The 11,950-nt window shown below is 30.6% G+C and overlaps 3 protein-coding genes across 8 annotated transcripts in view; 1 reads left to right on the plus strand and 2 right to left on the minus strand.

The window, feature by feature from the left end:
• Positions 1–643: 643 nt before the first annotated feature.
• On the plus strand, positions 644–3,300 carry LOC105130375 (gibberellin 20 oxidase 1-B-like). Its single transcript, XM_011032852.1, has 3 exons — positions 644–1,255; positions 1,708–2,029; positions 2,841–3,300. Exons 1-3 carry the CDS (start codon positions 702–704, stop codon positions 3,102–3,104), a joined length of 1,140 nt encoding a protein of 379 aa, XP_011031154.1. The 5' UTR covers positions 644–701; the 3' UTR covers positions 3,105–3,300.
• Positions 3,301–7,895: 4,595 nt separating this feature from the next.
• On the minus strand, positions 7,896–8,531 carry NF-YB7 (nuclear factor Y, subunit B7). Its single transcript, XM_011032853.1, has one exon. The coding sequence runs from the start codon at positions 8,529–8,531 to the stop codon at positions 7,896–7,898; it is 636 nt and encodes a 211-aa protein (XP_011031155.1).
• Positions 8,532–11,028: 2,497 nt separating this feature from the next.
• The window catches only part of LOC105130378 (S-adenosyl-L-methionine-dependent methyltransferases superfamily protein), a 6,008-nt gene continuing 5,086 nt past the window's right edge, over positions 11,029–11,950 (minus strand). For all 6 annotated transcript variants that reach the window (XM_011032859.1, XM_011032858.1, XM_011032855.1 and 3 more), the window contains 2 exons: positions 11,720–11,914; positions 11,029–11,605 (listed from right to left, as the gene is read on the minus strand). In XM_011032859.1, the coding sequence (XP_011031161.1) occupies positions 11,377–11,605; positions 11,720–11,914 (424 nt within the window). In that variant the 3' untranslated portion in view covers positions 11,029–11,376. The remainder of the gene's footprint in view (positions 11,606–11,719; positions 11,915–11,950) is intronic.

Here is an 11,950-nt window from a genome sequence, read left to right on the forward strand (position 1 = left end):
TAAAAATCAACTTAAATTTAAAGATTGGTATCTAATTTATAATTTTATATATTAAGAGTATTTGTATATTTATCTTCCATAAGAAATATATGTTCTAACAGTTATAAACATCAAATTCTTGTAATCCATGGGGAAAAAAATGAGAAATTCAAATTAGGGTATTACTCAAGCCTCAATTAAATTATAATTTATCTGGTTCATGTATTTGGATTTTTTTTAAAAGGAATAAAGAACCATTCCAATTTAAATACATTGCCTTAAATAAAAGCTTTTGATCAAAAAATGACTTACCACTATATATCTTATATTAATTTTAATTTTAATTAAAAAATAAATTGAAGATTTCAAATTGAAACTCATAATTATTTAATTTATTGCATGGGATTTTAGAAATAATTTTATATTACTTTCATATATATATATATATATAAGTATAAGTAATTAAAGTTTTTAACTTTAAAACTTGTATAAATCCGTTGTTAATTATAAAAGCGATTGAGATAAGTAGGACTTGAACCTCCCATTATTTAGCTAAAAAACCTATAATATCATATCATGTTAAAAAATATCTTAAGATAAAATCTCAAAAGTGAGATGAGCTGTGGTTTGATGTTAACACTCTTGACATCTAGCCACTGTGCAACTCTGCTTTTCTATATGAAATTCTATAAATTGCTTCTCTGAGACACCGGCCCTCATCAATGTCTCTCCTAATGGACTCAACCTCTTCAAGTCTTCTCCTGTCTCCTCCTCCATTTCACAGCAAAGACGAAACTAATGCTCCTGTTCTTTACTCATCTTTCTTGCAAAAACAAGCCAACATGCCCACAGAGTTCATTTGGCCCATTGGAGACTTAGTTCACAACCAAGATGAGCTTAAAGAGCCATTGATAGACTTGGATGGATTCTTGAAAGGTGATGAGCGAGCAACTGCTGATGCGGCTGAGCTTGTTAGGACTGCCTGCTTGAACCACGGCTTCTTTCAGGTCATTAACCATGGTGTTGATATAGGTCTCATTCATGCTGCTCACGAAGAGATTGACAAAATTTTTAAGCTGCCTCTTGACAAGAAACTCAGTACTCGTCGGAAGCCAGGCGATGTGAGTGGATATTCTGGTGCTCATGCACATCGATATTCATCCAAGTTGCCATGGAAGGAGACATTTTCTTTTGGCTACCATGGTGATGATGGTTCTGAGCCACTTGTTGTTGATTACTTCAAATCTGTCTTAGGAGAAAACTTTGAGCACACAGGGTAAGCCAGCTGCGTCTTACGATCTTGTCTCTTTAATAGTAATACTCTTGAAGTGATTTTCTTTCTTTTGTTAATTATTTGAAAAGTCCATCTGGCCTGCTATGGCTGAGTTTGTCTTCTCCCGCTCCAATTCCAATATTGTCATTCTAAAATATATTTACAAGTTTTGATTATCAACTTTGATCGGAGTTTTACCAGCTGGTACATATGTTAGAGAGTCACCGGTTGACCATCCAAATTTAAGGTTTAAATGCCCTCATCAATCATCATTAAACAAACGATGCCTCCTACTAGTTGATGTGATGACAAATTAATAAAATAAAATTCCATCTTTCTCCGAAAAGTAATTCCACCCTTAAAGTAGAGAAACCCTAATTCCTCATGTTGGTTATCTTTAGTACGTTTTCTCTTAAAATCATGGATAATGTCGAACATAACATTGCTTTCTGAAGGTGGGTTTACCAAAGATATTGCGAAGCAATGAAGAAAGTATCTCTAGTTATTTTTGAGCTGTTGGGCATCAGCTTGGGAGTTGATCGCTTACACTATCGGAAATTCTTTGAAGATGGAAGCTCAATAATGAGGTGCAACAATTATCCACCTTGCAATAATTCTAGCCTCACTCTTGGCACTGGTCCTCATTGCGACCCAACTTCCTTAACAATACTTCATCAAGACCAAGTTGGTGGTCTTGAAGTCTTTGCAAACAACAAATGGCAAGCAATCCGACCTCGTCCAGATGCCCTAGTTGTAAACATTGGTGATACTTTCACGGTAAGTTAATTTCCTCTCATTTTAATTGCAACATATATAGTATATTTTATTTTCAGCAGCAGTAGTTCATAATTATTCTGCAATATCAGCTTTATTTTCTTAAATTGCAAGAATAAGACCCGGAATATATTCTTAGAACAATGAGTTTGATTCATGATTGTTAGATTAATATAAAAGCATATTTTAAGAACGTTTAAGATTTTGTCATTTATTAAATTTGATTAACCACATGGATAGTTGCTCTAAACTCTATCATTTTTCTTCTCTCAAATTATTAAATCAGATTTAACCATGAAACAATTATTGATCTTAGGAATAGATATTAAAGAACAATACAAAATTATAATCTCAAATCCTATAAGATTGAAATGATTATTAAAAATGCTGTCGCTCAATTAATTAGCAATGGATGATTACGATTGGTCTAGGTAGTTACAACATTGATGCGAAAGGAAATTTCACGTTGTCAAAGTCATGTCTTGATCAATTATTTCTCTTTTAGATTAAGACATTTGATTTTAGACAAATACAGCATCACCTAAAATTTTGAAAATAAATTTGAAACGACATGATTTTTTTTACTATAGTAATATCTTTTGGACTGTGGCTGTTTCTATAAGCTTGTCAACTCAAAATGAATGGCATCGAGACCCACCCACACAAATCCAACGGCCATCAACCCTCTTGGAGGTCAAAACGAATAGTACGAGTTAATTGATACGTGCCCAGCTTATTAGACAACACTTGTGGGATGCAAATGTTGATGTCCTAATTAAGGCATATATATGTCATTCGCTTCTTTGATATGTAGGCATTATCCAATGGGAGGTACCAGAGCTGCCTTCACAGAGCAGTCGTGAATAGGGAGAGAGAGAGGAAATCATTGGTTTTCTTTGTGAGTCCAAAAGAGGAAAAGGTAGTCAGACCCCCACATGATCTTGTTTGCAGAGAAGGGCCGAGGAAGTACCCGGATTTCACATGGTCAGATTTGTTGGAGTTCACGCAAAAACACTACAGAGCTGATGTCGCTACACTCCAGAGCTTCATTCAATGGCTTTTATCGGCTAAACCATAAAGCATCAACCTTGTAGTTGCTTTGGATGATTTTGATGAGTGGTTGCCTTTATGTATCCTGTGTACTGGCTAGGCTAGTTATGTTCTCTCTATATTTTCTCAGGTTGGTACAGTTCCCACCAGCTTTTGTGTAGCTTTCTGAATTTTATTGGAGGAAAGAAAAACTAAGACCTTGCTAGTGTTCTACCCTTCGAGCATTCAGATAATTCTTGGGTTACCCCAATTCTAATATCCATTCCCTTGTCTTCCCAAGTTTATAGTTCTGGAAAAATGATCGGTTACTCAAGTTTTAGTAGGTTTTTTAAAAAAGCGCAAACTAACGATCATACAATAGACAAAACCTGAAGCAGACTTTAATGAACTTTTTTCCCTGATTATTAGGCTTTGAAAATTCGATAAAAAGAGCTTGGTCAGTAGTTCAGGAACTCCCACAAAACAAATTTGTTTGAACCAGAGAAATGTTGCCTTGAGAAGAGACTGTTTGTGGTTTAAACAAAAGTAGTCAAGGAAGATGATAGATGCATGAGATGTGCAAAAATATATGTCTATATATATTCAAAGAAAAACCACCCTTTTACCTGATATTTCAGTTTTTTATACCTCATCAAACATATGAAGTTGCAAAAAGAGAGGCATAAATAGTAAAGTGTTGTCTAATCTAATTTAAGAGCAATTATATATGGGATAATAGCCCCTAATGGGTAATGAAATTATATGGGATAAATGCATGATTAGGCATCCTTTATCACTAATTAACAATACACATATATAAAAAGGTGATTTTATATTTGAATTACATTTAGGGAATGTGTGCGGGAATACTTGAAAGTTTAGAGTTGCTAGAGATCTCTAAGGTCTATTAAAGTTTGTATATTAATTAAAACATCTTATTATATATATTGTCCCATGTTCCACAACCGCTCAATATAAAAAAAATTTAAATATTAAAAAATATTAAAAATATAAAAAATATTTTAAACATCTTGAATTTAACAAATAAATAATTTATGCCTTACTTGTTTGTCAAACTCGGGTAAACGTGAGTCTAGTGTAACCTTTTGAATTTAAAAATAATAAAATCAATGTCAGAGCTAAGAGTTTGGACATAATCATCAAGTCCAAGTCACGTAGGTTTGGCATAGTTGCCAGATCCATATATTGAGTTAAAAAAATATAATTAAAAAAATAGAAAAAAAGAGAGAAGATAGAATTTTAATTAAAAAAATAAAAAATTCATAAATATAAAAAATAAATTATTTTAATGGGAAGATATCATTTGAATTTTTAGATCTAAAATGCTAAATTAGATATTTTTTGATTATTTTTTGTTTATAAATAATTTCTGAACTTAGATTTATATGTTAGAATACTTTAATGATAATTTAAATATTTTTATATAAAAAAATTATATGTCTTAGAGGATTTAACATTTATTACCTCTACTATTTTTGTACCATGAGAAGGATAATAAAACCTATACTATTTTTGTACCATGAAATATCCAATAATTGTTCTTAAATCTAATTTCTTTAGTTGAGGATTATAAATCATTACCTCAACAGGATAATCCTATATAATTTAAATTGAGTTTTCATTCATTTTATAATTTAAAATGTATTTTAATTAATGCAACTAGGGATGAGATCTAATTTAAAATATACACAATAGTCTTTAGTGCTTCATTATATAAAGATAATGACAGATTATAATTACCAATTATATTCTTTATCTTGTTTATAAATATACAATTTCTTCTTTCAACTATATCATTTTATTATGGAGTGTTAGGCATTATATATTATGCAATAATACCCTTTTTTTCAAGGAACTTTGCAAATAAACCTGGCATTTATTTTTTATTTTTTTATGTACTTAACATAATACTCTCCATCTTTATCTTCACTTACAATATTTATGGTATTTTTCTTTTATTTCTCTACCTTAACCTTATAAGTTTTAAAAGTATCAAATGCTTCAGCCTTATATTGTGAAATAATACTGCTTCATTCAATGAACTTTGCAAATGAACATGACATTTTTTTTTGTACCTACCATAATACTCTCCATCTCTATCTAACCTTATAATACTTGTGATCTTTTCCTTTTGTTTCTCTACCTCAACTTGTAGGTCTTAAAAGCATCGAATGTTTCAATCTTATTGAATAAGAGATAAAGATATATATATCTAAAATGATTATCAATGAATAAGATAAAATTTCTTTGACCATTCAAATATGAAGTATTAAATTGTCCATAAATATCAATGGTCTTGCTAGTTTGCTTTCCCTTTATGCAATCTAAACAAATATCAAAATTAATAAAATCAAGAGTGTTTAAAACTCCATCATTTACTAATCTTTCTATGAAAATGTAATATAATCTCCTGGGTCATAATATGAAGGATTTTGTCATTAATTTTGCTCTTTTTAAAACCACAATCAGCATGTATTGATAAACAGTTGAGCTAAAAAATAAAGTCTAAATCAGTTATATATAAACCATCAATTAATGTTACAACCAATAAAAACTTTATTTTTTCAAATACTAAAAATAAACTTAGATTTTAAAATTAATATAAAAATCCATAACCAACATTACAAAGTCTAGAAACTGGAATCAAATTTCTAGAAAATGATGGAACATAATAGAAATTTTCCTAATCCAAAATAAATATAGGTTTTAAAATTAATCTAAAAGTCCTTATAACTTCAATTTTAGAGTGCATCCAAATTCCTAAATAAGTTCCTCTTTCATTATACTTGAAAAGTTGTGCATGGTATTAACAATATGAATTATAGAACCAGAATCAATCCATCATGTATTACTAGTAGCTTCAATGAATAAATATTCATGACATACTAAACAAATGACTTTACCTTTCTTTATGAGTCATTTATTATACTTAGAGCAATCTTTCTTCACATGTCCTTTTTTTTTTTTTACAGAAGAAACATTGATTAATTTTTTCATATTGCTTTATTGGTATATTTCTATGTTTCTTCACTTTAAAGGTCATTATACCTTTCTTGACATTCGTCTTAGATTGAGAAATCAAATGATCACTTTCAAGTTTCTTCAATTTCAATCTTTTTTTTTATTAAATACTCATGGTTAATTATTCATTAATTAACTATTTTTTCTTATATGTGTTATAAGAAATCATAAACGAACCATATTCAATAGGAAGAGAGTTCAAAATAAAATGAGTCGGGAATGACTTAAGAATCTCAACCTCCAAAGACTTCAATTGTGTAGGAGCGTCTTTCATTTCCATAAGATGCCTACCCACACCCTTAAAATAGTTAATCATTTTCATAATATGCCTACACACACCCTTAGAATAGTCAAATGACATATTTAAAAATCTTTTCGTTAAAGTGTTAGTCAATGTCTTATTAGAATGAACAAATTGTTCATCTATAACCTTCAAAAAACCTTTTATCTTAAAGCATCAAGGAATGGAATTCCTAATACTTTTACTTATTTGAGACTGTATGAGTATTAAACTTTAGCAATTAGGTCACTCTCACCCTCATAATCAATCTTTATCCTAAGCATTTCTTGATTCAGTGGAGAATCTTTACTAGTTCATCCATATATAAGGTCGAATCCAAATTCGCATGTCCCAATACAAAGTGAATACTTTCCTTCATAAACAAAATTATCACCACATAACATATGAATATTATATGTATCAATAAACACAACATAGGAAAAGCTCCATTAACCAAAAAAATGCTTTAATGCTATGAAACAAATATTTTATCTAAATTAATAGTAGTAAATTTGAATTTTCCTGTGGGCAGAGATTGCATCATACATAGAACTTATTGATTCTTTAATAATAAGACTAATAAATAAAATACCAAGAATGAAATTTATTCACACTTGAGGGTCTAGAATAAAATTCATCCTTAATATCTATTTGTTATCTTATTCCAATTAAATCACAAAAATAACAACCTTAGGAGCATATTAATTTAGTAAATCTCAATGTAGTCACCAAAATAACTTAAAATGCTTTAGCTACTCCTAAGTTAATTAACATTACAATCTCATCATAGATTGCTTAATTAATTATCACCTAAAAACGTTAAGTTGATATACCCTTTAATCATGTAAACTGTATCATGAAAATTAAGTAAGAAACCCTATGTGTGGCACACTGCTCATGTGTCTTCTGCTGACAATATTGTAAATTAGTATATATATCAAGAGTAGGTTTCGGAAATCGGTCTTTGATATGTGTAACAATTAGAAATCGACCTAATTATCGTAAAAAAGAAATAATCGATTTATCGATCTTGGTGCTCTTAGCTGCTCAAGCTGTTCATTTTTGTATTTATCGTGATATTGACCCATTATAAAAAGACAAAAGAAAAGAAACTCGTCCTTCAATGAGTTCAAGTCTCCAAGATCCAATGAGCCTTTAAATAAATTAAGAAACTTCCCATAAGCTCTATAATGCACGGACAAAATGTTCATAAAATGTATGATCTAATTACAGAAACATTTTTTAAGTAATTGCCAGAACTAGCACAAACAATGATGAACAATTATCTGTAATTAATTATCCTTGATTGCGTGTCTTAGTTGCATAATTTTCATCAGCTATATATTTCAGCTGTTCATATTATTTACATCATTGCAAGATAAACTACCTCATTTATGGCGGCAGTAGGCAATAAGCTAATTTCTCCAATACGTATAAATTATATCAGAATATCTTTTCAGTTATGTGTAACAAAACAAAAATTCAATGATTTCAATTACTATATATAGTTTCTTTCTCTTACCAATGCTCGACAGGATCGACTTTGTCTTGGTGCTGCAAATGTTTTTGGATGGAATTAGGAGAGAAAGGCAAGGGATATGGTTTATGATCAGCTACCATGAAAGATGGTGGCTGAGACATAAGAGCTGAGGAAGAATATATACTAGTGTAAGGTGGTATCATATTTTGTTCTTGTTCTAGTTGATGATGCTGTTGAGAACTTTGTTGTTCCATTCTTTGCTGCTTTGGAACATTAAGCTTTTCTCCTTCGATCTCTCTATATTTGTTGAGATACAGCTTAAGTGGAGCAACGTACTCTTCAAACCCTAGGGTTGTGATGGCCCAAATAATATCATCACCATTAATAGTCTTTCTCTTCTCTCTTTGACATTTATCAGATGCTTCTCCAGTAACAAAGCTGATGAACTCGGACACGCATTCTTGAACTGTTTCTTTCGCATCTTTCGAGATTTTCCCATTGCCTGGAATCTCCTTTTTCATAATTCTGCCAACATTTGCTATAGGAAGGAAGTGATCCTGCTCCTTACTATTGTTGTGATTGTTGCTGCTGCTGCTGCAACTCTTTAAACATGGGCTTTCTGGGCTTTCTCCACTGTGACCATCTGTTCCATTTTTATGGTTTTCATCTTCCATTTCTCTCTTCTGCAGACACTCTCACCAAAGTGTAAGAGATTGGTCTTGACTTTGATAATGTTAAGGGTTGTTTTACGGACTAAATAAATAGAAAGAAGAGCAGGAAAATAGGCTTGTGAAGAGGGGAACAGAAAAGACTTGGCTGATGTTTTTAACAGATAAGCTAATTTTGTGGAGAAGGCAGTTAACTGTCATGACCTAATCTAACTTCTGTTCAAAATATAGATTAGTTAACTGCCTCCATAATTAGAATATTTTCACGACTGAATAAAACTTAGATTTAGTTGTTGGAAAATGAAACTTCTACAAACGTTGTTTCTTCCCAACCTCTCCTGGCCACTGAGTTTTGGAAGTCAATTATGTTGTATATCTTACGTTGTGATAGATCGAATCGAATCGAATTTAATTGATAATGATCTATTATGATTTTTATACGTGTGTGAAATTAAATTTAAATTTAAATTTAATTGATAATGATCTATTATGATTTTTATATTTGGAATAAAATACTAAACTATAAAATTGAATTAAATTTTATTATTTGAAATACTTCTAAAATGAATTTAATTAAGAATTTTGATTATTTTATTTTTAATTTGAAATACTAAACTATAAGTTTTATTTTATTTTGTTATAAGGACCCTTATTTTATTTAAAATGAAATAAAATTAATATATACGTTACGTGAGAGGAATTCTTTGTAAGGAAGAAACATGCTTTTTTAGGACCAAATATCTAACAAGTCACTAAATTCCTAAATTTAACCATTTAATATTAAATGAAGTATAATATAACTTATATTTTAATTCAAAAGGCTCACGCATGCTAAGTCTACAGCAATTAAAATAAACTTTTACACAGTTCCAGAAATTGGAAACCATGCAAGATGTATCTAGAGCAGTTGAATTAAGCATTCTAATTACTGCAATTAGACTAGCACAAATTTGAGGCCCGTGTATTTATATAATTGTTGGCCATTAACTCTAACCCATTTTTTTAGAATTAGCTTGGCTCAAGTCTTTGCTTTATATATATATATATATCTGTGTGCACCTCATTTGTTCTTTTTCTTTCTTTCTCTTCACCTACAGCTTCTTCTTCCTTTTTTTATTTTTGCAACTTTCTCCGAAACCCTAAACTAGCTATTAACCATATAATCTTTTTTATATTTTGAATAAACTCGTATTAATTTTTCAAATTTATAATTAAGATTAACTTTTTAAATTTATAATTAAGATTATTAGACTGAAAATATAATAAATGAAAAAACTTTAACAAAAAAATTAGTGATAAAAGTTAAAAATAAAAAAAATTAAAATTGAGATATTAACAACAAAGTGGATCAATCTATATTTTTCAGGGTAAAAAATAAAATAAAATAAAAAAAGTTGAATGCGACAAATCACCCCACTATCATTAACACATACCGCATCAAAAAGATCACAACAATTTATCCAACGACATAATAAAAAAACATTTTAGGTTACTAAAAAATTAGTGATAAAAGTTAAAAATAAAAAAAATAAAAATTGAAGTTGAGATATTAACAACAAAGAGGATTAATCTATATTTTTCAGGATAAAAGATAAAATAAAGAAAAAAAGGTTTAATGACAACAAATCACCCCACCATCATTAACACGTGCCGCATCATGAGAAAAAAATCACAACTATTTATCCAATGACATGATAAAAAAACATTTTAGGTTACTAAAAACATCAATCATACCATCATCTAAAGGATGCGAGAGCTTCTCTCCAGTACTGTATAAGCTAACAACTTTTAGAATTAATTAATATTTAATTGATATTAAAAGATAAATTTCCTTTATTGTCATGGTAATTAAAAAAAAAAGGAAACGACCAAAAGGCTTCTAAAGTGATGATTTGAAGTTTTTAAATCCAATGGGTGAAAAGCTAACTATGCTCCTTTTCTTCAACTTTATTAATATTTTATAATTATATCATTTTATTATACTTAATAAATAAAATATATAATTACATCCCTAGATAATTCTCTAATCACCAATAGATTATATAAAAAGACATGCCCCCGGAACTAAAGGAAGTGGCTTTTTTGGAAAAGATTAAACAGTCATTTTATATTATAATGAATAGTAAAATTAAGTCTTTCTACACGGTGTATTTACCTTCCCCTGTTAGGGTTTTATTATTATTATTATTATTATTATTATTATTATTACGTGCCACTCGCACCATTAACCTCTGATTGTTATTGCAACTCCATGCAGAACGAATACATCAAATTACAGCTGAAATAAATGTTGGATTGATCTCTAGACAATGGGCACATGGAGTAAGTAAACTAGAGCCAGCAAACATCAATTATGTCCATCATAAATGCAAAAATTGAATCTCCTTCGTATGAACTATCAATAGAATTATCGTACTCTTTTTCACCATGCATCCACGCTTGAGCTCCGCACAAAGGTGTTGATGATTGTGCAAAATCAAACTTTTCTTTCATGGGAATACAATAGAAACAAATTCAGCGTTACTTGTTTCGATATGATTGATATTCCAAAACTTTGATTTTCGTCCAAACTTCTAACAATTGGACTTTACACTTAAAGAATGTATCGTCTTTTCATAACAATATTACAACGAAAACTGTGACAGAAATTTGGGACAGAAATCATAAAACCAAGAGATTAAGTGAAAATGTCGGATGGTGACGAGCCTAATTATCATGGTACATCAGCTAACATGGAGATACTGGCAGTTACAAGAATTGGATTTAGCAACCGGAGCAAAATGAATACCTAAGCTCACTGGCAATAGTAATACCAAGAATGGAAGTGCCGACAACTGGGCTGGAAGCATGCTTAAGCAATAGCATAATTGATCGTCTCTGACTCTTTGGGCCGCCACATGGATTTCTGAACACACAGCAATCCTTCCTTGTCCTTGGAGAAGGTCATACTAACCTCCCATTTCATAGACCTTGCCATGTTCTCCAGCTCGTTAATGATCTCCACCTTGTCCCGGACAATGAGCTTCCCTTCTGGCCTAAGAATTCTATCAACTTCAGCAAATACAGCCGCCAGATTGCACCTGTAAGATCCACAAAACATTGCAAAATCAGACGGCAGAAAATAGAGAAACAGTGAGGTTTATGAAGGGGAACTTCCAGCAGCACGAAAAGAGCATTCAATTATTGTTACATACCTCTTTTTAACCTTGGAGAAGAGATGGTCTGCATGAAGAAGATCATAAGATCTTGGATAAGTGTTAAAAGATTCACACCAATCATGATAAATTCCAAAAAGCCCACGTTCATAAATTATAGGTAGAGTATCTGGTGAATCTGCTGTGACCACATTCATGACCCACACATTCAACTCCTTCAGAGCTGCAGCAAAACTGCCAACACAACAATAATATCAAACCAAGGGAAAG

Source organism: Populus euphratica, unplaced genomic scaffold, assembly GCF_000495115.2.
Source record: "Populus euphratica unplaced genomic scaffold, PopEup_1.0 scaffold45.1, whole genome shotgun sequence".
NCBI classification, from domain to species: domain Eukaryota; kingdom Viridiplantae; phylum Streptophyta; class Magnoliopsida; order Malpighiales; family Salicaceae; genus Populus; species Populus euphratica.

Bases quoted from the DNA above. Each gene is read 5' to 3' on its own strand.
- LOC105130375 (XM_011032852.1), top strand. From the start codon at position 702: ATGTCTCTCCTAATGGACTCAACCTCTTCAAGTCTTCTCCTGTCTCCT. The intron at 1,256-1,707 runs GTAAGCCAGCTG...TGCTTTCTGAAG, and splicing joins GAAAACTTTGAGCACACAGG to GTGGGTTTACCAAAGATATT. The intron at 2,030-2,840 runs GTAAGTTAATTT...TTTGATATGTAG, and splicing joins ACATTGGTGATACTTTCACG to GCATTATCCAATGGGAGGTA.
- NF-YB7 (XM_011032853.1), bottom strand. From the start codon at position 8,531: ATGGAAGATGAAAACCATAAAAATGGAACAGATGGTCACAGTGGAGAA.